At 35.6% G+C, this 26,729-nt stretch overlaps 5 protein-coding genes across 10 annotated transcripts; 3 read left to right on the forward strand and 2 right to left on the reverse strand.

The window, feature by feature from the left end:
- Positions 1-1,444: 1,444 nt before the first annotated feature.
- Positions 1,445-2,296, reverse strand: LOC103868217 (protein SENESCENCE-ASSOCIATED GENE 21, mitochondrial-like). The gene is made up of 2 exons (XM_009146328.3): positions 1,988-2,296; positions 1,445-1,894 (listed from the first exon to the last, which is right to left on the reverse strand). Exons 1-2 carry the CDS (start codon positions 2,059-2,061, stop codon positions 1,687-1,689), a joined length of 282 nt encoding a protein of 93 aa, XP_009144576.1. The 5' UTR covers positions 2,062-2,296; the 3' UTR covers positions 1,445-1,686.
- Positions 2,297-10,464: 8,168 nt separating this feature from the next.
- Positions 10,465-11,196, forward strand: LOC117131966 (secreted RxLR effector protein 161-like). The gene has a single exon (XM_033285223.1). The coding sequence runs from the start codon at positions 10,465-10,467 to the stop codon at positions 11,194-11,196; it is 732 nt and encodes a 243-aa protein (XP_033141114.1).
- Positions 11,197-11,464: 268 nt separating this feature from the next.
- Positions 11,465-16,073, forward strand: LOC103868216 (poly [ADP-ribose] polymerase 2). 2 transcript variants are annotated; one of them, XM_009146327.2, is made up of 16 exons: positions 11,962-13,141; positions 13,224-13,305; positions 13,387-13,622; positions 13,774-13,900; positions 13,992-14,047; positions 14,130-14,203; positions 14,272-14,318; positions 14,399-14,448; positions 14,557-14,619; positions 14,723-14,803; positions 14,896-15,006; positions 15,110-15,185; positions 15,267-15,409; positions 15,483-15,556; positions 15,658-15,763; positions 15,840-16,073. In XM_009146327.2, exons 1-16 carry the CDS (start codon positions 12,713-12,715, stop codon positions 15,927-15,929), a joined length of 1,845 nt encoding a protein of 614 aa, XP_009144575.1. In that variant the 5' UTR covers positions 11,962-12,712; the 3' UTR covers positions 15,930-16,073. The 2 variants fall into 2 exon arrangements, 1 of the variants encoding a protein (XP_009144575.1); XR_632830.3 differs by lacking the exon at positions 15,840-16,073 and having other exon boundaries at positions 11,465-13,141; positions 15,310-15,409.
- A 1,016-nt stretch (positions 16,074-17,089) lies between these two features.
- Positions 17,090-21,049, forward strand: LOC103868214 (U3 small nucleolar RNA-associated protein 14). 2 transcript variants are annotated; one of them, XM_009146326.3, is made up of 11 exons: positions 17,090-17,431; positions 17,680-17,821; positions 17,918-18,399; positions 18,470-18,688; positions 18,772-19,086; positions 19,184-19,483; positions 19,576-19,656; positions 19,745-19,825; positions 19,953-20,333; positions 20,420-20,551; positions 20,644-21,049. In XM_009146326.3, the coding sequence occupies exons 1-11, from the start codon at positions 17,147-17,149 to the stop codon at positions 20,794-20,796; spliced, it is 2,571 nt and encodes an 856-aa protein (XP_009144574.2). In that variant the 5' UTR covers positions 17,090-17,146; the 3' UTR covers positions 20,797-21,049. The 2 variants fall into 2 exon arrangements, with proteins under 2 accessions (XP_009144574.2, XP_009144573.2); XM_009146325.3 differs by having other exon boundaries at positions 17,092-17,431; positions 19,573-19,656.
- A 1,287-nt stretch (positions 21,050-22,336) lies between these two features.
- Positions 22,337-26,380, reverse strand: LOC103868213 (L-type lectin-domain containing receptor kinase IV.4-like). 4 transcript variants are annotated; one of them, XM_033284755.1, is made up of 3 exons: positions 24,688-26,379; positions 24,396-24,519; positions 22,337-24,281 (listed from the first exon to the last, which is right to left on the reverse strand). In XM_033284755.1, exons 1-3 carry the CDS (start codon positions 25,235-25,237, stop codon positions 23,234-23,236), a joined length of 1,722 nt encoding a protein of 573 aa, XP_033140646.1. In that variant the 5' UTR covers positions 25,238-26,379; the 3' UTR covers positions 22,337-23,233. The 4 variants fall into 4 exon arrangements, with proteins under 4 accessions (XP_033140646.1, XP_009144572.1, XP_009144571.1 ...); XM_009146324.3 differs by having other exon boundaries at positions 22,337-24,519; positions 24,688-26,380; XM_009146323.3 differs by having other exon boundaries at positions 24,396-26,379.
- Positions 26,381-26,729: the final 349 nt, after the last annotated feature.

Below are 26,729 nucleotides of genomic sequence, written 5' to 3' on the forward strand. Positions count from 1 at the left end.
TAGGGGTTTGTCTAGGGTTTTAGTATTTAAGTAAGTGAGTAGAGTTTAGAGTTTAGGGTTTATATTTGGGTTTACGGTTTAGTGATTAAGGTTTAGGGTTTAGTAATTTTCTTCTCAAACTAGAGTTTAGAGTTTATATGTCATGTCTTCAAATTTGATATTTCTCTTCTATGTCCTTTTCTCTGATTGCTCGTAATATAAAATTAGTTTCATTCAAATGTTTGACAATGTTAGGGTCATGTCTAGTTCAAGAACGTCTTTTTCATCAACAAGTACTTTTATTTCTTCTCTTACTATTTTACATATGATGCTCAACTAATATAAATAGAATAAACATTTGTATACTATTTTACACAATGTTCATACTATGTATGTATAGTACTTGAAAATATTAGGGGTTGGGTTTAAAGTTTGGGTTTAGGATTTAGTGGCTAGGTTTTAGGATTTGGGTTTAGCATTTAGTGGCTAGATTTGGATTTGGGTTTAGGATTTAGTGGCTAGGGTTTAGAGTTTAGTAATTAGGGGTTGGGTTTAGAGTTTAGTATGATATTTTACATCTTTATATAGTATAGCTTAATATCACAAAATATTATATATATTTTTCAGATTTTAATTTCATTTTAAAATTATAAATATATAATATAGTTTACATTTGAGTTTGGGTTTAGTGATCCATTTAGGGTTTAATATTTAAAAGTTGGAGTTAGATTTAGGTTTATATTTATGTTTATGGTTTATATTTGAATTTAGGGTTTAATGATTAGGGTTTAAGGTTTAGTGTTTAGAGATTAGTTTCAGATTGAGATAAGTTTTAATATCTAGATTTAAGGGTTGATGTATAATTAATATTCTATATCATTTTGGTGATATGAAGTAGAACTAATGAAATGTTTGTGGTTATTATGTATGTGATGTGGTTGTATTATCTTTCTTTTGTTGGTGACAGTTTGCATTAGTTATTGGCCACACTTGGATTTTGTCAACGTTATCTCTACGTCTTTAAGCCACCGACAACTTGTATGAATCAAAAGTAAAACCGATGAAAATGAAACACAATTGTTAGATAATACATTATGTCAAAATTAGTGTTTTCTGCACTTACTTTTTTTTTTCAAACTCGGTCATTTCACAAATTCACCCATGATTTATATATGTTAATCTCTCACGTGGTTCAGATAAGTTGGAAACACACACATATGTAATAATCGAGTCTACTACAATTGACAGTAATAAAGTGTTGATGCCAAACATATCCTTGCACCATCCAAGTTCGAGATCAAGTTATTTGTTGCACTACAATTTACAGTAATAGTGTTGATGCCATACATATCTTTGCACCATCCAAGCTCGAGATTAAGTTTTTTGTTGGGCTTACATTATAATTCTTCTTTCTTTAGAAAGAAGTGATGCATTTTTATGTTAAGTTAGATTAAGGAGTTGCAAAATTGATGATAAATAGATGATTTTTAGAAAACTATATTGGATACATCATACATCCAACGATCCATATGTTACCAACATAGAGAAACCAAAAGGCTTCTCTATACATTTATTACTGAATCGCACGTAGCAGATGAAAATAGGTTTCACTGCATCAGATCTTACCTTCTTCCTTTAATCTCCCCTCAAGACACTAAAATAAACATCAAATAATTAATCAAAAAGACCATCTTCTAAATTAATCAATCACTGCTTTTTGTTTAAGAGAGCTGCTCGTAGCTCCGCTGGGTCAATCTCGTTGGAACCGGTTTCCGGTCTGTAATAACCGGTTTTGGGATCAGGAATCCAGGAAATCTTCTTGTTCGATTCTTCCACTCCCTTCTTCATCACCGCCGGAACAACGGCTCTACCTTTTCCACTGCTCGGCTGCGCCGCCGTAGCCGCATAACCACGTCTGTTAAACAAGAATTACAAAACGACACAGTTTAGAAAACAAATTGTAAGAGAAAAACAGAGCACAAACAGAGAAAAATAGAGGCGAACTTACCGGAAGATTGCATTTGAGAGTTCTTGAGAGACGAAAGCAGATACGAACTTAACGTTAGAGAGAGAACGAGCCATTCTTGGAAGAGAGAGAGAGAGATAGAACAGACAAGATAAAGGTTGAAACTTTTTTGTTGGTTTGTGAGGTTTGTTCCTCTGTTTCGCAGCCGCAGAAAGAGAGGTTTATCCGAGGAATAGGAAAGTTTGATCTGCGGCAACGAGATGGAAGAAGCTTGGTTTCGTCTGTGTTATCTCTCTCAAACTAGATTTGATTTTGAAATGGCTTGAGGAGATGAGAAAAGAGGACGAGGAGAGGAAGGTTTATATAGAAGGAAGGACGAAGGGTGAGAGAAAAGAAGTAACTTCGAAATTGTCATTCACTCTCCAAAAACGACTACCTCAATTATGGCCGTTGACCCATTATTAACTTTTGCTTTCTTTTTTGGTTTATTAAGTCAAAATTAGCATTTTGAAGTTTGACAAAAAAAAAGCATAATAAACATCTTTAATTAGTTTTTAAACGTGTGATATATACTAATTAAAATAGTGTTAACTATCGGTTGGGATTTCATGAGATTTAGTTTAAAATTTCCACAGTTTGTCCAATTTAACCAAAGCTATAAATTCGAAAATAAAACAGTAATTTTACATTGAAAAATAGTCTTACTGACAAATTGTTTAACTGGTAAAACATGTAAATCAAAAAGCAGATAGAAAATTATGTTTAGCTTTTAGAAAAAAAAAGTTCAGATTTATTACTATCATAATTATATTACGAATATAATCCAATTATATTTTCTAATAATAAAAGAAAATCTTCTAGAAAATAATTAAAAACTATAACACGGAATCTAAATGATTGACCTAGTCGGTAAGTAGACATGTGTCAAGATGCCATCGGTGGAAGTTTCTACTTGTAAAAGATAGAGTACAGAATAACACAATACTATTACGATATTTACAAAATATCTCTATTTTGAGGGCGGTGATGTTCCTCGTTATTGGTTCTGGTGACGACCACTTGCATCGTGAAATGTTTATCTGCTTCGTAGTATCGCCCCCAGCTTCATATACAACCATCTTGTTTCGTAATTTCCTTGGTCATTATCTGGTTTTGGCATCTTGTTTTCCGTATAACTTTATGTTGGCATTTTCGAGATATGTATTTCTATATACGTATTCCGATATGATAGGTAAATGTAATCTAATGATCATATTGGTTTGATATTAAAAAAACATCCATTCTTGCTGTTTTTTTTTGCTGATACATTCATACTTGCTGTTACAAGTGTTTGCAGTCCCTTTAGTCAAAAAGGTATCTGTAGATATTTATAATTGAAATTGTAACAATAATTGACATCATTATGTATCAGTTGTCTAGATTCTATGTTTTGAATTATTGACTAATACCCTTTGGATTTTATTTGATATCTTCTTTGTGCTATGATAATTTTTATTATTCACACTGTCTATGAAAATATATGTTCTTGCATAACACTTAGAAAATAATTAAACTTATTCGGGAAAAAGAAAGAAAATAGTTAAACTTATGTAATAAAACAATAACATTTCAATAATATTAAAGAAATACCTTGTTGTTTAGAAAAAAAAATGAAAAAAATATTTATACATTTGGATTTAGGGTTTAGTTTTAGGGGATAGTAATCTCGGTAAGACATCGGGAACCTATATATCTATATTGTATGCTAAGACACAAACAGATCAGAGTTTGGAGTTTAAGATGTAGGATAATTTAGTGTTTTACTGATTAATAAATATATTTTTTGTAGAGTTTTCTTTTTTATTGCAATATTTCTGACAAAAACTGAAAAAAAATCATTTTATGAGATTTGCCTTTCAACTATAGCTATTCTACTGAAATGTCATTTACATTTACAAGAAAAAAAGGATATATTAATTTTCTGTGATATTATTTATAAGATTTAAAATTTGTAAAAGTTTTCTAAGTTATTTTATAAACGTATAAATTACTTTATAATAAGTTATAAAGATGTTATAAAAAAGGATTAATCACAAAATATTATTTTTCACAAATTCATCATTTTCAAAAACTTTTTCCAAAAATATCAAAAATAAAAAGATCATTCTAGTTTTATTTAAAAGGAAAATAATTAAAACCAATTTACATCAGTTGTCAAACAATCAAAACAATATTATAAATATAAATATATGTTTAAATTTATGACAGATTTGTTGTCAAATACATTCAATAATAAAAGTTTAACTTGAAATATCTGATTTAAAAAGCGCGTTCAAATATTTTACATTTTTTAACATTCAAAACTTAGAGCCAAATATATCATTTCAAACAAAAAGTAAAAAAGTTTAATATATCTGAATATTTTCTGATTATAGAAATTTAAATCATTTTTGTAAGAAATGGCTAGATTATTGCAAACAAATACATTAAAATTTACATAACTGGAACTTTTTATATCAGTTTACGTTACAAAAATAAATATAACGATGTTATAAAATCAGAATCAATGGCAAAGAGCCACAAACCAACTTACATCAGTTGCCAAATAACCAAAAAATATTATGAATAAAAATACATCTTTAATTTTATGACAAATTTGTTGTCAAACACATTCAATAATAAAATTTTAATTTGAAACATATGATTTAAAAAGAAGCGTTCAAATATTTTACGTTTATTGAACATTCAAAATTTAGAGCATATGGAAGGGTCGAGACTGGAAAGATGCAACATATGGATTGATTCTTTATCTTGGTATTCAAATAGATCGAAACCAATGGCTCATATCCACGTGGATGTCTAGTAATGTGACTTATTTTAATGCAACAGATGGCTAGAACCTGAAACGTGTTGGCGTTCAAAATCCTTTTCTTTACCACTTGACCACAAGGTCCCATACATATATATAGTATATTCCTTCTTAATAATTTTTGTGTGTTTATACTTTAGTTGTAATCGTGGATTTATTCGTCACATGAATTCATTTTTTTGGATTTTAATATAAAACAATTTATACGAAAAAATTTGATCTACAAACCTATTAAACTATATATATATAATATATATGTTTGTGTTATGGACGGAATGTTAAAAAATGAGGATTTAATTTTTAATGGACAAAAATCTTAATCGGCTACATATGATTGTTGATAAAAAAATCCAATTAAATATTACAAAATATCATACTTATACTTTTAAAAAGTAATCAAATAATCAAAATAAATAAAAATAGAAAATTTGTTTATTTAAAAAATATCTACCAAATGATTCACATTTAATTTTGAAAATATATATTATAGCATGCCAAAAACATAAAAATTATATTAAATTAAATTTTATAACTTTTTTCCCACGAATTCGCGATCAACCACCTAGTTTATAATTGAAATCGCAACAATAATTGAAATCATTATATATTAGTTGTCTAGATTCTATGTTTTGAATTACCGAATAAATGATACCCTTTGGATTTTATTTGATATCTTATTTGTGCTAAGGTAATTTTTAATATTCACAATGTCTATGAAAATATATGTTCTTGCATAACAGTTTAACTTGTGTAAAAAAACAATACCATTTCAATAGTATTAAATAAATACCTTTTTGTTCAGAAATAAAAATGAAAATAAATATATTTATACATTTGAGTCTGCCGAGAGAACTATCACCCATGCGTTGAACGCGAACTTTGGAGTGTCACGACTGAACCATATACCCTTTGCTCAAGACACTTTAGGCTTGATCATCGATCTTATCTCTTCCCAAGTATGTTTGGTAACAAATTTTGGCTTATAAACCTCTTGCTTCATGCGCAATAAGACCACGTCTTATTGCGCATCCCCTTATTGCGCATCCCCCTGAAGGCTACACTCTCGTCTCTCTATAGGAATGGAGGATGGCGAATCCATGCCCCCAGGTCCGGCACTCAGCTCCAACTACTCATGTACCTCACCACTATCTCTTTCACTGAAAATGAAGATTGCTATGAATGGGAGATAAATGGACGGGTCTCAACAACATTCAAGACAGGAGAAGTTTATTCTTACTTGAGAGGAGTAATAGCTGAGGTCAACTGGTCTACAACCGTTTGGTCACAATACGGTATCCCTCGACATAACTTCCTTCTATGGCTTGTAGTGCTGGATCGATGTCCAACTAGGGATAGACTCATCTCTTGGGGATTGACTGTCCCTCCTCTTTGCCTTCTCTGCAACTCCGCACCAGAATCACGAGACCATCTCTTCCATATCTGCAATTATAGCTTTGATTTGTGGTCATTGGCGGCAGGAAAGCTGTGTATCACTCCGCTCAGAACCTGGGATTCAACACTATACAAGATGTGCTCTCTTCCTCATCAGAAGGCCCAACGACCGCGAAGACTCCTCACCCTTCTAGTCTGGCAGTCAGTGATCTACTGGACTTGGAGCGAGAGAAACGCCAGGCTTCACACTATTTTTTCAAAACCATTGATGTGATCTTCTCTGTTATTATTGGAGTATGATTCCTAGTTATCTTAGGAATTATACGGAATAGATTTAGATAGACTCTAATATGATTTTCCTATTCTAGATAAGTTATTTTATGATTTCCTATTGTTGCTTTACTTAACTTGGTATATAAACCAAGCTTCTAATCAATAAAACATAACTTTCTTTGATCCCAAACTAGAATTTGTCATGGTATCAGAGCAAGAACAAATATAAACACATCAAAAATATTCTTAATCTCGTAATTGTCTTGCAAATCGCAGACCATTCACGAATATTTTCAAAAAACTTCTTTATTCAGAAACTTGAATAAGAAGCTCTTCCATTCATATTAAATCGTGTTTTTGCAAAATCGCAAAACACAAATCTTCCTTATTAACTCATCGTTTCAGAATTTGAAACAACGAGCAATCAAACCTTCGGCGTTCAACAAATGGCGATCACCGCAGGCGACATCAAATACAAAACAATCACTCCTTATGATCTTTCATCTAATGATAATCCAGGAGCTGTTATATCTCAACCACTCCTTAATGGATTGAATTACGATGAATGGGCCATCAACTTCCGTATGGCTCTTAGCTCACGGAAGAAGTTTGGTTTCCTTGACGGCAGTCTACCAAAACCGGCAGCCGATTCAACCTACTTAGAAGATTGGATAGCAAACAATCATCTGATTGTAGGGTGGATAAAACAAACGATTGAACCAAAAATTCGATCATCTATCTCTACCCGTGAAATCGCTAAAGATTTATGGGATATCATCAAAAAACGTTACTCTATCAAAAGTGGAGCACGTCTTCAGCAACTACGAAACTCTCTTGCAAATTGCAAACAGAATGGTACTTCGATAGATGAATACTTTGGTCGTCTAACGAAAATCTGGGATGGAATTGCAGATTGCATGAGTTCCAAACAATGTAGTTGTGGCAAGTGCGAATGTGATCTAAATTCGGCCAGAGACAAAGAAATAGAAACTCTACGGGTTCATGACTTTCTCTCAGGACTCGATGATGCTACACACGGCATCATACGATCACATATATGCGCCATAACTCCTCTTCCAGACCTTGATAGTGTCTACCAGACGGTGTCACAGAACGAGATAATTCGTTCCAGCATCACAACGGATACACCAGTTATGGGCTTCTCATCTCAGGCTCGTTCATCACCTAAACCGAACACTACGAGACCAGGGAACAAAGATCCTTCCCGACAATGCACGGCGTGTGGTCGGACAGGACATGAAGCCTCAGGGTGGTTTACTATTATCGGGTTTCCTGAATGGTGGGAAGACAGACCAAAGAACAGAGGTCCTAATCGCAGTGCACAACAAAAATCAACTCAACCAAAAGCAAATACAGCTACAGTCGCTAAAACAGGGACGTCAAAGGTTCAAGCGAACATAACCATCACCGATGCTGATCGATTGGGACTCACTGGTATTACTGACGAGCAATGGAGTATTGTTCACAAGTTAATCAATAAAGGAACAGCTCAAAACGAGCATCTAAAGGGTAAGAAAGATGAGTGTGTTTGGATCATGGATACCGGTGCAACACACCATATGACAGGTTGCATCGGTATAATGACAAACACTCGTGATATCACACCCATACCGGTTCTGTTGCCCGCAGGCTCAGAAGCAATGGCTTCTAAGCAAGGAACAGTTCAACTAACAAGCACATTACACATTCACAATGTGTATTATGTAGCTGGATTTCATATTAATCTCATCTCCTTCGGTCAACTTGTCACAGATAAATTTCTTGTTGGACAAGTAACTGATAAACTTATGATATTGCAGGACCGTACCTCGAGGATGCTGATTGGTGCGGGTGAAAGAGAGGGAGAGGGATTGTACCGTTTTCGAGGGATCGAAACCTTGACGTCACTGCAGACTACTGTAGAAGATTCAGTTTTATGGCATCGTCGTCTTGGCCATCCGTCTACTCGTATCACGGGAATAGTTTCTACTTCAGAAAATTTAAATCTTATCAAGAGTTGTGATATTTGTTTTCGAGCTAAACAAACTCGTCAAAGTTTTCCAGATAGCAATAATAATGCAAAAGAGATTTTTGATTTAATTCATTGTGATCTTTGGGGTATGTATCGAACAACAACATTCTGCGGTTCTCGTTACTTCCTCACCATCGTTGATGATTTTTCCCGAGCCATATGGTTATATCTTTTACCGGACAAGACCTTTGTGGCTCAACAGCTTAAAGATTTCATGGCTTTGATCGAAAGACAGTTTGGTAAGAAGATCAAAACATTGCGGAGCGATAACGGGACCGAGTTTACCTGTCTCACCAAATTCCTTAGAGAACAAGGAATTATCCATGAAACCTCGTGTGTACATACTCCGCAGCAGAATGGACGTGCTGAACGAAAACACAGGCATATACTTAATGTCGCACGAGCTTTGAGATTTCAGGCAAGCTTACCGATTGGTCTATGGGGAGAATGTGTTCTAACAGCGGCACACCTAATCAATCGAACACCATCATCACTTCTTAAAGATAAGACTCCGTTTGAGCTTCTTCATGGTCAACCTCCTACGATCTCTCACCTCCGTGTTCTTGGTTGTTTAGCCTATGCTCACAACAAGAATACCAAAGGCGATAAGTTCACACCACGTAGTCGACGATGTATTCTTATTGGTTATCCTTCGGGTACTAAGGGATGGAAGCTGTTTGATCTTGAACAAGAAACTGTTTTCATCTCTAGAGATGTCACTTTCCAGGAAGATGTATTTCCTTATGATGACAAAGCATCAACGACTCCAACGGAGACTACTTCTCCGCATATAATAACCGCATCAGATACTGACGAGGTGATCGTCTCACTACCTATTCAGGAAAATACCCCAACGGCTTTAGAAAATCAGACCGAAGAGGTCGACATTACAGAAACAGAGGATACAGAAACAGAGGATATAGGAACAGAGGTTATAGAAAACACAGAAACAGAGCTTCTTGGTCGTGGTCATAGGACACGCATTCCTTCAACTCGATATCACGATTTCGTGATCAACACGGTTACTACAATCCCTACTCTCACTCCCTCTCTGCCATCATCTACACCTCAGCTATCCTCAGGTTCGTTGTTTCCTCTATCTAACTATTTATCATATGATCGTATTACTCCTAAACATTGCAGCTATCTCATGGCACTGGCAAGCAATATTGAACCTAGAAGTTTCAAAGAAGCAATGAAACATAAGGTTTGGAGAGACTCTATGAAATCCGAAATGGATGCTCTTGAAAGACAACATACGTGGGATCTTCAGGAGTTACCACAAGATAAAAAGGCTCTAGGAACCAAATGGGTTCATACAATCAAACTTCGAGCGGATGGAACAATCGAAAGACACAAGTCTCGGCTGGTAGTCTTAGGCAACAATCAAAAAGAAGGCTTAGACTATACAGAAACGTTTTCCCCGGTGGCGAAGATGATAACAGTTCGTTTGTTTCTGGATCTTGCCGCAAAGAATAATCATGCGATCCATCAAATAGATGTTCACAATGCGTTTCTCCATGGCGATCTTCAGGAAGAAGTTTATATCAAGGTTCCTCTAGGTTTCTCAAATCCTAATGACACGCGTGTGTGTAGATTGCGAAAATCACTCTACGGTCTCAAATAAGCTCCGAGATGTTGGTTCGCAAAACTTGCAGATGCTCTAGTAAAGTATGGGTTTTCTCAGACCCACTCTGACCATTCCTTGTTCATCTATACGAAGGACAAAATTTCTCTCATGATTTTGGTGTATGTGGATGATCTTATTATCTCCGGCAATTCCAGTTCTGAAGTCGATTCATTTAAAGCATACCTATCCACGTGCTTCCATATGAAGGATCTAGGTATACTCAAATACTTTCTTGGCTTGAAGTAGCCCGGAGTCCCCAAGGTATCTATCTTTGCCAGCGGAAATATATACTAGAAATAATAACAGAGTGTGGTTTGCTCGGATGTAGACCAGCTGGGTCACCTATGGATCAAAATCATAAACTAGGGTCATCTCAAAGTGATTTTCTTACGGATCCAGAGCGTTATAGACGTCTTACTGGTCGCCTTATATATCTACTTGCGACCCGTCCTGATCTCGCTTACTCCGTACATATCTTATCACAATTTATGCAACAACCAAGAGAAGAACATTGGTCTGCTGCTTTGAAAACTGTTCGCTATCTAAAAGGGACTGTTGGACAAGGTATTCTACTCAGGGCCAATGCTACGTTTTCCATTACCGGCTGGTGTGATGCAGACTGGGGAGCATGCCCTACTTCTCATCGGTCTCTAACCGGCTGGATATTTCAGTTTGGGACTTCTCCCATTGCTTGGAAGACTACAAAACAAGATGCTGTTTCTTTATCATCAACAGAAGCAGAGTTCCGTGCGATGAAAGCAATAACACAGGAACTGATCTGGTTGAAGGAGCTTCTCCGAGAAATGGGTGTCTCGCATCAGGAGCCAATGACGGTCTGTTGTGATAATAAATCAGCCTTACACATAAGTGCCAATCCAGTACTACATAAGAAGACGAAGCATATGGGAATCATTTGTCAATTTGTTCGAGATGAGATAATCAAAGGAGTTATCAAAACAATTCATGTGTCAACATACGATCAGCTTGCAGACATCTTTACCAAAGCTTTGGGACGCAGGGAGTTTGATTCATTTCTTCTCAAGTTAGGCATTAATAATATTCATGCTCCAACTTGAGGGAGGGTATTGGAGTATGATTCCTAGTTATCTTAGGAATTATACGGAATAGATTTAGATAGACTCTAATATGATTTTCCTATTCTAGATAAGTTATTTTATGATTTCCTATTGTTGCTTTACTTAACTTGGTATATAAACCAAGCTTCTAATCAATAAAACATAACTTTCTTTGATCCCAAACTAGAATTTGTCAGTTATTGATCGCCAAATCAGAAACAGAGTCCAGAGCTTCAGAGAATCAAACCCTGCCCTATCGTCTGCGATGCTGCAAGGATGGATCTAACATGCAGACCACTTCTCTATCATCGACAACTCCCTCCCTCATGCTTCTCTCTCCCACGACTCTTCACCTATTCCGCCATCGTTAAACTACCTTGGGCTATGACTACTTGGGCTTCAGAATTGGGTTCTTATAACTATGTGTGTTCTCTAGTATTGAGCTACGCCCTGAACTTAAGCATTGTGCTTGTAAACTTTTATTTCCTTTTGCATTTTAATATAAAAAAGCCTCAGTTACAAAAAAAAATAAAATAAAAATAAGACCACGTCTTCTTCATTCTTATTATTGTCTTGACATACAAGATCAAGCTCATCTTTGATCCTGTTGTAAATCGTGGTTCGATGTCTCCGTCTTCGATGTACAGCTAAAGCTTGTTCAATCGTGGTTGGGTAGACTGTTAAAAAGAAGAAGCTAAAGTCAGGTTTATACAAAATTCGTTTATACACAATTCTAAGACTAAATTATAAAAAACAAAACAGTTTTGAACTATTTCATAAAAATGTCAAGTTTTTTTCAAGATGATTAATCTGTGTTAGTGAAAAATGAATTGTGATCAAATGGTTAGCTACTCGGTAGTATTTTATCCGTTGACGACAATTTGTAGGCACGTCCGTGGAAAGTAAGTGAGTAGTGGCGAACCTTAAGCACGAAAATACTATTTGTATCAATTTATTTTCATTTTAAATCCAGCAAAATTTTAGATATTAGAAAAAGAGATGTATTTTTCGTCTTTGTTTTTGACTAGTAATTTCACGTGTCATCATAGATTTCAACTTAATTTGTCTAAAAAAAATTAATATATATCTACGAAAAATTAACTCTTTTCACAAAATATATTTCATGATTTTATTATGTTCACTATAGATTAACAAATGGTAGGAAATTAGGAAAGAAATACTGGATATACTGAATTCATTTAAGAAAGTCAGGGGTTGATTCAGGAATCTAACCTAAAGTTTGGGGTCATTTCGAGCTTGTAAAGTTACTTGGGCAATCAAGTTACAAGAAAAAAAAGAGTTACTTGTTTACCAAAAAAAAAAAAAAGTTACTTGGGCAATATCCACTAAAAAATCATCATTTTCTAAATTAATTTTGAATTTATAAAAGGAAGACAGTGGTGCAGGAGAAGACTTTCAAACATGCTCGCGCGAACTCTATTCTCAAGTCAACCATAAAAAAAAACCTTTTCTAATAATACCCTCTCCGGCCACGAATAAGACGAAAGGAGGTTAAATGGCGAAGAAGCTCAAAGTCAACGAACTCCGTGCAAAGCTCGCCGAGCGTGGACTTGTTACCACCGGACTCAAACCCGTTCTGGTGGAGAGGCTTGAAGAGGCTATCGCACAAGACGCAAAGAAGGTAAAATCGAAGAGCAGGAGGAAAAGAAACAGAGACTCTTCGGATAGTACTCATGACTCGAACAAGTTGATTGCAATCGGCGAGTTTCGTGCGATGAATGTGAAGGAGTTGCGGAAGGAAGCTAGTAAGAGAGGCTTAGCTACAACGGGTACCAAGAAGGAAGTTCTCGGGAGGCTCTGCAATGATGAAGCTCAAGATGACAAGAATTGTCTCCAAGAAGAGAAATCAACAAAGAAGGGAGCAGCGGTATTGGATCAATGGATTCCTGATCACGTAAAGAGCGAGTACCATGTTCTACAAAGGGTAAGTTTTTTTTTTCTTTCATCTTATTGTGTTCATGAATGTGCCCATTTGACTTGAGTTTTTCTTTTGTTGAATTTTGTAGGGTGATGATGTTTATGATGCCATGTTGAACCAGACAAATGTCAGGGATAATAATAACAAATTCTTTGTCCTACAAGTGCTAGGTCAGTTCCTCTTGGCCAGATTATGATTAGAAAGATGACGCCTGTTATCTCTTTCTATATCATGAATCTTTCTGTGGGCAGAGTCTGATAACAAGAAAACATATATGGTCCACTTCAGATGGGGAAGAGTTGGTGTGAAAGGACAGAGTAAACTAGATGGACCTTATGACTCATGTGATCCTGCAATAGAAATATTCAGCAACAAGTTCTATGACAAGACAAGGAATCATTGGTCTGACAGAAAGGAGTTTTTCCTTCATCCCAAGTCCTATGCATGGCTTGAAGTGGACTATGGCAAAGAAGAAAATGATTCAGTTGTGAGTTTTTTTTTGGAATCCTGACTGATGCCTCTATATTTTAGACTACTTTTTTTATTTATTGCAACTTTAAAGATCATTTCTTTTAGCAAGATTTCTCATTGTTTAAATACACTTTCTCTAAGCTTGCAATGTTTTTTTTTCTTCTCAGGTAAATGATATTCCCAAATCATCTTCTAAAGTTACACGTGATGAATCAAAACTAGATCCCCAGGTTGCCAAGTTCATATCTCTTATATGCAGTGTAAGCATGATGGCACAGCAAATGATGGAACTAGGTTGGTCTCTTTCTTACTTCATTAAGTGAGGGCATCCATAGGCAGGTTGTTGTTGTGCTTCTCATATATTTTTGATATTTGAACTTTGAAGGATACAACGCTAAAGAATTACCACTTGGGAAGCTAAGCAAGTCCACAATATCAAAGGTAACAAATTATTAAATGGTTTGTTTGGTCTCATTATATTTTGTTGTGATATCTGATACTAACTCCTCTTGGATCTCGTTAGGGTTATGAAGTGTTGCAGAGAATATCGGAGATGATTGAGCGGTATGATAGAGCAAGGCTTGAGGAACTGAGTGGGTATGTATCTCGTTAATTGCTAGACCAAGTGTCTCGTTTAGTCTAACTTTGTAGTATTATTGGTGCAGAGAGTTCTATACTGTGATACCCCATGATTTTGGTTTCAAGAAAATGTGTAAGTTCATATGCCTTTTACATCTGTGCTAAAAATTGAATAAACATTCACTAAAAATTCCGAATTGCGAGTTGTAACAGGTCAATTTGTTATAGACACTCCCCAAAAGTTGAAACAGAAAATAGAAATGGTAATTTCTTTTACTGTTTACTACTTGACTAGTTTTGGCCTTCAGAAAATTCATAGTATGGTGCTACATGTTATGTGTAAGTTTTAACACATCAATATATAATGTAAGGTTGAAGCATTAGGTGAAATCGAATTCGCGACGAAGTTGTTGTCCATCGATCAGGGATTGCAAGTAAGTGAAGTCAGTGTTGTGTCTCTGTGGGTTTAAGGCATCAACTAACTTTTTTATATAGTTCTATAATGTTATGGCATTATTTTTTTGGCAATGGCTGTAGGATGATCCTTTATATTATCACTACCAGCAACTTAACTGTGAATTGACACCAGTAGGAGCTGATTCAGAAGAGTTTTCTATGGTATATTTTTGGTTTTGCTAAATAGAGTTTCTCAAACATGTCTGTATCGTTTATATCTTTTGCTGTCTTCTCCTTATCCCTAATTAAACTAGGTTGCCAAATACATGGAGAACACTCATGCAAAAGCGGATTCCGGATACACAGTTGAAATGATTCAACTGTTTAGAGCTTCGAGAGCTGTTGAAGCTGATAGATTCCAACAAGTATGTTATTGTGTTTCAAGCTTGTCCTTAAGACTACTTACCATTCTCAATTATTCTGATTGCTCATTTTGGCTCTATGAAACTTTTAAACTTTCTTTGGTAGTTTTCGAGTTCGAAGAACAGGATGCTACTGTGGCATGGATCACGTCTTACTAACTGGGTTGGTATTTTATCTCAAGGTAACAGATTTCTCGGTTATTATCATTATTTTTTTGGTCTCTTTGCATAGTAAAGAGAAGTACTATGAGACAACCAAACAGGTCTTCGGATAGCTCCTCGTGAAGCGCCTGTAACTGGTTACAGGTTCGGAAAAGGGGTTTACTTTGCCGATATGTTCTCCAAGAGTGTGAACTACTGCTATGCTAACAGTGGTTCCAATGACGGCGTTCTGCTCCTCTGCGAGGTAATACTCTCTTTTTTCTTTGGAATTGAACATAAGCTGTCTTTTTATGTTTTCTTAATGTTACTACTCTTAGGTTGCTTTGGGAGACGTGAATGAGCTTATATATCCGGATTATGAGGCGGATAATTTGCCCACGGGGAAGCTAAGGTACATAGATAATCTCATTCATATTCCACACTAGTTCTTTATGAATAATGGGTTTTCTACTATGTGAACCTTGATTCCTAACTTGTAAGTGATGGTTGCAGCACAAAAGGTGTGGGGAAAACAGCACCAAACGGTTCAGAGGCTAAGACACTAGAAGAGGGTGTTGTTGTCCCACTTGGCAAACCAGAGGATCATTCAAGCACCATGGTTTTATTTTAGCACATTTCACAAAACCAGTGTCCACAAAAAAAGTCAAATTTATAAATTGTTTTTTTTTTTGCAGGGGATGTTATTGTACAACGAATATATTGTCTACAACACGGAACAAATCAAGATGCGTTATGTGATCCAAGTCAAATTCAACTACAAGTAATGATCAAGAACCAACCACTTCATTTCAACAATGTGGTGCTTAATCGACTTGTTTTTGTATTGTGCGCTTTCATTTCGCCTGAATTCGGATTTTACTTCTTAAATACTTCATTCGTTTCAAAATAATGATTATTTTTAGTTTTTACATATATTAAAAATATATATTAAATTTTATTATAAGTATATTATTTTTTATGATTAACTATTTTCCGCAAATTTTAACTAATAAAAATTTAAAAATTAAACACAATTTACTATTATTACCTGATTAAATTATGTAATAATATATTCTACTTCACGATAAAATTATTACCTCAGTTTTGAAATGATTTATCTTTTAGAAAAAAAAATATATTTCAGAAGATATATTTTCTATATTTTCAATGCATTTTATTTTAATCTTTTTGTAAATTTAGAATTAAAACTTTATAAACCCATCCATTAATTGGTTACTTCAACCAGTATTATGACAAAGCTTATAACTCTTAGCCAATGTTCTAGAATCAGTTTAGGTGGCATCTAAGTGTTCGATTAGACGAAAATAAGTCCTAAAATGAAACAATTTTTCTAAACCATTTTTTAAAAAGTCGGACTAGACAGATATTTCCCTATAAAGTGCCTATTTACCATCTGGTTGGATCTAACGAGGCCAACATGTCGTTTATGAGTTTTGGGGAGCCACTAGATTGGGTTTCGCTGCATCACCTCTAGGCTCTAGAGACTGAATTGATAAAACATACCAATTACCAAATGTAATGAACTAATGACTATACAAAAAATAAAATGCAAGAGCATTCATTCATAAACTCTCCAAGAACATTAGAATATGGATACCAAAAAGCTCAAAGAATAAGTTCATCTGCACCAAAAATAAGATTTAGTAAACCGGTTTATCTTTTTAGAAATAAAATTCCTTTAAATTAATTATTTTCCTTCAAACTGTACTCATCTTTCTTCTTGGTTAACTTAGCATTTGTATAAATAGTATGTAGTACACCCAAGTTATATGACAAATTATAATTATCTGGAAAAATCGAAAAACCTCATTTTCATAAACCAATCAGACCGTCAATAACCAATCAGACCGTCAATTTGATTACGACTAAACCAATCCGACAGTCTAATAGATCAAATCGGACCGTCAATTTGATTAAGTAATATAAAGAGGGAGAAACCCTACGAATCTGCCTCTCACTGGAGTCGTCGACTAAAACAGCCATGGGAGGCTTGAAGAGGAAATCATCGTCGAGTGCCAAAGCCCTAGCTAAGTCAAAGAAGAAGAAAGGTCCTCACTTGCCCAACTCAATACTCAAGGTCATTGCTAACCAGAAGCGTCCTTTGAACTCCGACGAAGAAGACGACGACGATGTGATCGGTTCCGATGATGAACACGGCGGCGATTTGTACGAGTACGAAGAAGGTGTCCCTGAAGAGGAATCCAGGAAGAACAACCGTTACGACCGCCATGATAACTACGACTACGAGCTTCCCGAGGATTTCGAGGTTCGTTTTCTTCTTATGAATTGAAATATTTTGGTTTTTACTTCAATTTATTACAATAGAGAAGATGTCTTTGGTCTTATTCAGCTATGGATTGTGTTTCTTGTCGCCTGTCACTGTATGAATTGCATTTTTTTTTTGTTTTTGATTTTAGGTTTTGGGTTTTTTTTTTTGTATTCGAGATTGAGATTACTACTTTAGATCTGGCTGTTGTTGCCTGACTGGTTAATTGTCTTTTATCATCACTGAAGGATGAAAACGTGGAGTCAGAAGATGATGACGATGGTGGGAACAGTGACAATGATGAAGCAGAAGGCGATGACGATGATGATGATGATAGACACACACGAATGTTGCAGTCTCTCACTGGAATGCCAAGTGCAGCCTTTGAAGGTATTTTGATAGTAAAGGTTTTGGTTATATCTTCTGCTTCATTATTGCTTTTGTAAGCTTTGTATGTAACCCAGCTCTTTACTTTTTATTTTTCAGGTGAGAGTAAGAGCAAGCCTGTGCTCTTTACTGAAGCATACCCAGAGGGTGAATTCAATCCCACCCGCGATGTTCTTGAGGGTAAGAACGTCCTCACTGAGGAAGACTTTCTGGCCCCTCTTGAAGGAACACCTGGATATCAAAAAACAAGCAAGCAGATTGCCCGTATGCGGAAAGATACTAAGCATGTTGTTCATGCTCCTCTTCCAAAGCCCCAACGAGAAAGGCTGGAGCGTAAAGCTGTGATAGGACTAGTCGATGAGGAGTTTAGCAAGTGGGTGCATCTCGTCAAGAAGAATAGGGAGGCACCAACTGTTTACTTTAACCAAGATGTCGATCTTGGTTACTCTACGGTTGGCGCAATAGCATCAGAGTTTCAACCCAGGACTGAGTTTGAGAAGAAGATGGCTTCTGTTCTCAATGATAGTGAGGTTTCTGAGGCTCACAGAGACGATGGCGCTCGTCTTCTTGAATTGAACGAGGCAAGTTTGACATCGTATAACTTGATCTGAGATTGAACATGGTTTATGAAACTGTTTGGTTGTGGTGCAGGTCTCTATGGAAGACCACATAAAGGACCATAACCACATTGCCAAGATGCGGAGCCTGCTCTTCCGTCATGAGTTCAAAAGCAAACGAATCAAGAAGATTAAGTCAAAGACTTACCATCGCCTCAAAAACAAAGACCTGAAGAACTCGTCACTGGGAGCATTAATGGACCCGGAAATGGCCAAAGAAGAGGCTATGAGACAAGAGGCTAAACGAGTAGAGGTGAGTCTGAAACTTCCTCTTCACTGCACATGCAAGAAGTAAAAAATATATCTTATTTGCGTTAAATTATGTGCTTTTTTCAGGAACGTATGACGTTAAAGCACAGAAACACAGGAAAGTGGGCGAAGCGCATGATAAGCCGTGGACTGAATGTGAAATACGATGGACCTAAGGCAGCTATAGCCGAACAACTTCAAATGAATGCTAATTTGTCCAGAAAGATGAACTCCATGAGAGATGGAAGTAGCAGTGATGAGAGCGACGATGAGGAAGAGTTTAACGATGGTTCAGATGAGGACACTCCTTCTAGATTGATAGCAAAAGCGAAGGAAAAGACATTGAAAGCTTTGGAAGATGATGAAGTGCCCAATGCTGGTCTTATGTCATTACCTTTCATGGTAATATTTGCTTTTTGCTTTCTCATAACAATTTTGATTTTCTTCATTCATGTTTTTTTGTCTTAAGCTTTTCCTTTTTTTTTTTGGTTTGGGTTAGGCCCGTGCTATGAAAAAGAAAAACGAGGAAGCTAATGAAGAAGCTAAACGTGCACTGGAGGAGTATGAAGAGTGGGAGAATTCTGGTGGAGAAAACTCTAAAAAAACAGTGAATGTTAGTGGTAGAAGAGTGTTTGGTGCAACCGCTAAAGTGGAAGCTCCAAAAGAGTCTAGAAAGGATTCAGATAACTTTTATGACGACAGTGATAGTGACAATGATATGGCTGGCATAGAAGATAATAACATAGAGCCTGTAAGAGATAATGCCTCACCTGCTAGAAACACCATTACAGAAGCTGAGGTATCTTATTTTTTCATAATGGTTCTTTCTTCTCTTCCTTTGAAATCTTTGTTACAACAATTTATTCTTTTATTGTGATTTGTCTACAGAAGTTTGATGATGATGTTGCTGGAAATCCAGCATCAAAGACAACATTCGATGTTGCCATGTTTGCATCAGGCTCCTGGAAGAAGGTTTGCTTTGACTTTTTTTCTTACATCAGACTTGAGTCACTTTTTGTGTTATTCTTTTGTTCAACTCCTTTTGGGGTATGTTATGCAGATGACAGGCTCCAAAAACACAGAATCCAAAAAGGCATCAAAGAAGACGCGTGCACCCATCCCACAGGCTCAAGATAAAAAGGTTTTTCTTTCTGCAAGTCTCAGTTGAACTATACTGTTTTTTATCATCTTCTCTTTCCAACCAGTAGTAGCTTTTGGCTGTTTTAGTTCCTTACCTTTGTGTACTTCTGTATAAAATCTTCAAAAAGGGACCGAGAGATGAAGAAAGTGGGGATTCAGAGAGTGAAGCAGAGCAAATGGTGGACGGAGTTTTGACATCTGCGTCAAAGGAAACCTTTGAGGTTCCTTCTCAAGCAGAGCTTATAAACCGTGCATTTGCTGGTGATGATGTTTTGGATGAATTTGAGAAGGATAAGGAAGAGGTTCTAAATCAGGAAGTTCCTAAACCCGAAAAACCGGTTCTAGTTCCTGGTTGGGGAGATTGGACGAATATCCAAAAAAAGAGAGGTATATCTAAACAAATGGTTCAAAAACACGAAGCTGAAAAGAAAGAGTGGGAGCAAGGTCTCAAAACAAGGAAAGACGCTCGTCTGAAACATGTTATCATATCAGAGAAAGTCGATAAAAAGGTCAGTAGTGTCCCTCACTCTAGCTTTAGTTTCTTGATAAAACCATTCAATCTCTGATGCTCATGTCATCCTCTATTTTTTGACAGGCTGAGAAACTTCATACAACGACTCTACCATTCCCTTTTACATCAAAGGAAGTTTTCGAGCATAGTATGCGTATGCCTATAGGTCCCGAGTTTAATCCCTCGACCATTGTTGGGGAACTAAACCGACCAGAGGTTAGTCTTGATTACTTTGTCAAACTTTCATTAACACCCATGTTGCATATTCTTGTGTACTTGTGGCGATTTGACCATTTGTGTGTGTGTAGGTTGTGAAGAAGACTGGGGTCATTATTAAGCCGGTCAAGTTCGAGGAAGTGAATCCAAACGATGAAGTAGATGATGAACACCCTCGAAACCATCAGAAACAAAGACCCAAAAAGAAGACTAGTAGACGCCAGGGCAAAGTCAAGTCCAAGTAAACGACGAAAAGCTACCACCAGATTTTGATCTCATGGTAACGATTTTGCCTTTGTGACTTATTTTATTTATAAAATACAGACACTGTTGTTTATTTCAGAGCTCTTCAAAACTCTTGCTCATCTCCATCTTCTTCCACACTCTTATACTGTTGTCTCCATTTCTCCATCTATAAAATTTTAGCTAATCGCAGAAAATGACAGTTATTGAGACCTGATTGAGTTTAACTTAACTAAAAGACGACATTACCTGATATTATATGAATATTAAACCTCGATGCTACATACAAATGGAGGGCATTCCAAAAATTTATAATATTGTATAAAATTATCTATGCGGAGATGCAGTGCACAAAAAAAAGTAGAGCCTTATTTGGTTTAACCTATAGCTATTTTGACTTTAAATGTCTTTATTGTAGAAAATCTATTTGAATCTACTTTTACTTTGTCATGTAAAAAAGGTATTTCTATTTTTTTCCCTACATTTAAAAGAACAACATTTCTTTATATAAAGGAAAAAAATGGAAAATGTTATATTAGAAACTGGATTTGTTGCACTATATAAAACTGGATTTGTTGCACTCACAGTTTTTAACGGGAAATCGGCCAATTCCTACATCAACAAGGGTCAACGGTCCCGATCAGTACATAAACATGTTACCTGTGCGAAAACATACATCAACTAGCACAAAATTTAATTTTCATACATGAACTTTTAAAATTTGGTTTTATCATACATTGACATAATTTCCGTTAGTCAAACGTTGAGTTGTCGTTAACCGGTAATAGAAAATCGGCTAATTCCTACATCAACAAGGACCAATGGTACGGATCAATACATGAACACTTCACCTGTGCAAAAACATACATCAACTAATACAAAATTTAACTTCACTACATGAACTTTTGAAATCTGGTTTTAACATACGCTAAAACTTGACATTTACTTAATTTCCACTAGTCAAATAATATTGAAGATAAATTTTATGTCACGTATTGATTAAATAATGTTTTTATTGTATAATATGGTAATTAAACTGTATTACGTGGTAATTGAATGAGAAAAATAAATCATATAGGTCAAACGATTTATTTCTCGTGTAATTCATTAGTTAGCTTTTCTCTTTAATTTTTTCTTCAACTTTTTCGACAACAAAAAACACCGAGAAAACGAAAGAAGACAAAATTGAACAAAGAGAAAAGAGAATGTCTTCGATAAGCTAAACATTATCCTTTCTCTCTGTCAATTACTACGTACTATATATGGTTTAATTATCACATAATACAATAAAAACTTTACTTAATCAACACGTGACAGACAATTTATTTTCGGTATTATTTGACTAGTGAAAACTAGGTAAATCTATTTTATTAAATTTAAGTACAAAATAAAACTAACATTATTTTCAACATATTTATTACATATTTTCTTTCCTTATTTTCACTCAACTTAACTACTTTATTAATTACATTTTTTCCAAATAATTTGACAGCATGTCTTATAAAAATATAAAAGAGAACTTACCTATATTTAAGTGTTTTCTTATATTTTTTACATTTTTTGTACTTCTTAACTACTTCATTAAGGTATGGATATCAGGTATATGGTTGGGTATGGATTGGTTCTTTCGGATATCGATTTTTTTTTTTGTTTTGAAATTATTCTTTGTTTGGGTATTATAAATTTTCGGGTGGGATTCGAATAGGGTCTTTTCAGATCCGGGTGAGTTTGGTTTTTATGTGTAGGAACATAACAATGAACAAAAGTTTATATATTTAGGAATGTCATTAAACAATTTATAAAAAAAGTTAACAACAAATATCCGCGCGGACGCACATGTCAAGCTTTAGTGTATGTTTAAACCATATTTCGAAAGTTCATGTATTGAATTTAAATTTTGTATTAGTTGATGTATGTTTTTGCACAGGTGAAGTGTTTATGTATTGATCTGGACCATTGGTCCCTGTTGATGTAGGAATTAGCCGATTTTCTGCTACTGGTTAACGACAACTCAATGTTTGACTAACGGAAATTAGGTCAATGTATGATAAGACCAAATTTTGAAAGTTCGCATATGAAAATTAAATTTTGTACTAGTTGATGTATGTTTTCGCACAGGTAACATGTTTATGTATTGATCGGGACCGTTGGCCTTTGTTGATGTAGGAATTAGCCGATTTCCCCAGTTTTTAACAGTCTCTCTTAATAAATAGACGATTTGTACCAATATAAAAAGTGTCTATTTAGATATGTGCCCTTGAACATAGATTTATCCCATTTAACACTCATTCAACATACGCATATAATGCAAGAGTAAACTGGTCTCCTACGTTCATAAAGTTTCATTTATTTCACGTAAAGATACAACACGGTTTGGATAGTCCTTTTCTACAGTCTGTAATGTAAGACATATGTACACAAGCATTCTGATATTCAAAATCACCTCCTACCAGAGACTATAGAATCAACCATGGAAGATCCACATGTAAACATGTCTAGCTCACCAATTCCATGGTGGATTCCCAGCCCACGAAATTCCAATGGTGACAAATCTGGTAGCACGTCATCTCCGCTTAGATAATTTAACACTTGTCTCATACTTGGTCGAGCTTGTGGGTTGGAGTGAGAGCACAACAAACCTAGTTTCAAAATCATTTCGACTTCTCTTTGATCACATTCCGTCCCTAGATTCGGATCCTTAGCATCCAAAATGTTTCCGTCACTCCAAAACTCAAAAACCCAATCCAAGAGCAAGCCCCTCTCACCACCCTCGTTCTGAATCTGGATAGGACGTCTACCGCAAGCTACTTCTAGTAGTAGCACCCCAAAGGCAAAAACATCGGTAGCAGTAGTGGCCCGTCCTGTCCTGATGTGATCAGGGGATAGGTATCCCCATGTTCCAGCGACTCGGGTGGTTTGAGGGTCCGAACCATGACTGCACAATCGAGCTAAACCAAAATCTCCGAGTCTCGCGTTGTGGTTCGCGTCTAACAAGACGTTGCTTGCTTTGACATCGCGGTGAATCACCACTTGTTCCCATTCCTCGTGAAGGTAGAATAAGGCGGAGGCCACGCCGTTAATGACTTTAATCCTCTGTTTCCAGTCGAGGGTTACCTCCGGACTATTGTGCAGATACTTGTCTAAGCTTCCATTGGGCATGTAATCGTACACTAGAAGAAGCTCGTCCCTCCTGCGGCAATAACCTATGAGAGGGACTAAGTTTCGATGGCTCATCCGGCCGATGCTCACGACCTCAGTCACAAACTCTTTCAACCCTTGTCGGGATTTGTTGGAGACCCTTTTCACAGCAATCTCTTTCTTTGTCTTAGGCATGACACCTCTGTAAACGCTTCCAAACCCACCTGATCCGAGAAGGTCCTTCTCCTTGAACCCTTTGGTGGCATGGTACAAGTCCTTGTACTTCAATCGGTGCTTCCCAAACCTTGTTTCCCAATCTTCGAGTTCCTCCTCGAACTTTCTCCTCCTCCTTATGATGAAGCGTACGAGTAAGATGAGCATGGAAATGAATAAGAGGGGAATAAAAAATATGGAAAGATACAGCATCCAAATATAGATGATGTAGATTCTCTTGGGCTCCCACCTCGGAAGTTTTGGAAGTTTTGATAAGGTCAACGGCGGAGCTTTCCCCTTCACCCGGAAACTCCATCCGAGAACATAATGTTCAGAAACATAATCCGTAGCAGATGAGAAACCTACGAACATATCTTGCAAAAGAACCGAAGATAGATCTTTGATAGTAGAAACAAGCGGCGTTTTAGGTTTATCATGTTTGAAAGGGGCCATGGTTACATCGATCTGATGTGTAAGGTCATCGTAATCGACCCAAACCTGCATTGGCTTACGACTTATCAAGTTCAGAATATTATACTGACCTGATTCGTTCCAGTACCCAGCATACGAACTATTCACTGACTTCATGCTATTGATATCTATTCCGACGTGGTTATCGTCCGTATCATTGAACTCGGTACTCCCGATGGTATCCAGCTCGACAGCAAAGACATGATTTGTGTCATTACCGTTGGTTAAGATGTTGAAGAGACCCAGGTATTGACTTGCTGTTGCGTCAGGGAGGCTTGCGTTAGGAGCAACGACGAAAGCCATGCCGTAGCCACTAAATATCGGGATTTGAGAATGAATAGCGAAGACGAATGTTGTGGAGAAGGAAGAAACGGTGCCGTTTGGAGAATCTTTGAACCGGATTGGTTTTGTATAGAAGGCGTGACCCGTTCTCTGCTCTGTGTAGTTGGTTAGCATCAAGAGACCGTTCGGGGTGACTGTGGTGATCCCTTGGAGGGATATGTCAGTCAGTGGAGGAGTGAAGCCATTGTAAGTGAAGTTAAGAACTTGGGAAGATGATTTTGGAAGTTGAGAAAGTAGACTAAAGAAGAAGAAGACAATGGTGAGGAGCTTCACGAACATGGCTCCGTAATTGTTTCTTCCAAACAGTTTAGCTTTGGTTTAAGGTGTCTTTGAGTTTATGAGAAACCAAGTCAATTTATAGTGTGGAGAATGTGTAGAAAAGTCAGTATTTTTTTACGCGTCAAGGGAAGAGTCGTCACCATAAGTATAACTCGATTTAATTCATGGTGGGAAATTAGTAGAAGACACGAATGTTGCCACGAATGATAGAACAAGATATCAAAACAAGGATATATTTTTGTTATTAGACCATCTCCAATGGTTTACTCTATTTTTTCCTCTAAAATAGAGTAATTCTATTTCTATAATAGAAATTGATGTTGCTTTAATGATACTCTATTTTAGAGTGAAAAATAGAATAATGAACAAAAAATAAAAAAAATACTATATATATAAAGTAAAAAATAGGTTTACACTATTATAGAATAGATAATAGAGTATCATTCGAACATTTTTATTCTAAACTTTATTTTAGAGAAGAAAATAGAGTGGGGTTGGAGATACCCTTAGATCTTTAATTTTTTAGCAATCTGAGTAAAAATAGGGTACAGATCTATTAAAAAGTTGCTAGCGAAGAAACTCTTAGTTTCAGAAATGTTAATGTGTTTGTTGTGTTCATCTCATGGATTCAACAATTTTGTAGTCATGTTGTCTTCTGTGGACCTTAACTGACGTTTACTATCTAATGATTTCGTATCACCAGACATGTCCATTGTTGAATCTGTATCTGCCCCGGATCTAAAACAACCAACAATCACCAAGCAAAACAAAATACTAAGAAGATACAGATATATTTCAGACACAAGACCTAAAATGATAAAACCCGAGTCCACGATCTCTATTATTAAAAGAGAAGTACCAATATAAATTGCCCCCTAGTTTTCAAAGTTATTTACATTTGAATGTCACTGAAGTAATAAATTTACCTACTTTTTAGTATTCTTGTCTTTTATAATTTAATTAATGCATTTTCCTAAAATAAAGTATAACAAATTATGTTTATTTATTTAAAAAATATTTCCTATAATCTGGGTAAACAATAAATTATACTTAATCAATGTCAAAAATGTAACAAGATTTTATTATTACGGATGGTTATTTTTTATTTTGGTATATTAACTACGTCTAAAAAACATAAAAGTGTTATAAAAATACATAATATAAATCACAAAATTTTAAATAATATATTGAATTATTTAACCGTATAAATAAAATATAAAAATAGATAACCATTTTATTTTACATTAAAATTTTGATCCATAAAAAATACATTTGCATAAACACACGAGTTATATTTTAAAAATAGGGTTGTAACAGTTGACGGATCAAATAAAATAAAATAAAATTATTCATTATAAATTCTAAAATGATTATGTTTAGAAATATATTAAATAATTATTTAATATATATATATATATATATATATATATATATATATATAAATTTTAAAAACATATATTACCATTTATATAAGATAAATATTTTTTTTTTG

This window comes from Brassica rapa, chromosome A02, assembly GCF_000309985.2.
Source record: "Brassica rapa cultivar Chiifu-401-42 chromosome A02, CAAS_Brap_v3.01, whole genome shotgun sequence".
NCBI lineage: Eukaryota > Viridiplantae > Streptophyta > Magnoliopsida > Brassicales > Brassicaceae > Brassica > Brassica rapa.

Excerpts from the sequence above, each read along its gene's own strand:
- LOC117131966 (XM_033285223.1), top strand. The coding sequence starts at position 10,465 with ATGGATCAAAATCATAAACTAGGGTCATCTCAAAGTGATTTTCTTACG.
- LOC103868216 (XM_009146327.2), top strand. The coding sequence starts at position 12,713 with ATGGCGAAGAAGCTCAAAGTCAACGAACTCCGTGCAAAGCTCGCCGAG. Across the intron at positions 14,048-14,129 it reads GCAAGTCCACAATATCAAAG|GGTTATGAAGTGTTGCAGAG; the intron begins GTAACAAATTAT and ends GGATCTCGTTAG. Across the intron at positions 14,319-14,398 it reads TTTTGGTTTCAAGAAAATGT|GTCAATTTGTTATAGACACT; the intron begins GTAAGTTCATAT and ends GAGTTGTAACAG.
- LOC103868217 (XM_009146328.3), bottom strand. The coding sequence starts at position 2,061 with ATGGCTCGTTCTCTCTCTAACGTTAAGTTCGTATCTGCTTTCGTCTCT. Across the intron at positions 1,895-1,987 it reads CTCTCAAATGCAATCTTCCG|ACGTGGTTATGCGGCTACGG; the intron begins GTAAGTTCGCCT and ends CTTGTTTAACAG.
- LOC103868214 (XM_009146325.3), top strand. The coding sequence starts at position 17,147 with ATGGGAGGCTTGAAGAGGAAATCATCGTCGAGTGCCAAAGCCCTAGCT. Across the intron at positions 19,087-19,183 it reads TTATGTCATTACCTTTCATG|GCCCGTGCTATGAAAAAGAA; the intron begins GTAATATTTGCT and ends GGTTTGGGTTAG. Across the intron at positions 19,826-19,952 it reads CACAGGCTCAAGATAAAAAG|GGACCGAGAGATGAAGAAAG; the intron begins GTTTTTCTTTCT and ends ATCTTCAAAAAG.
- LOC103868213 (XM_009146321.3), bottom strand. The coding sequence starts at position 25,237 with ATGTTCGTGAAGCTCCTCACCATTGTCTTCTTCTTCTTTAGTCTACTT.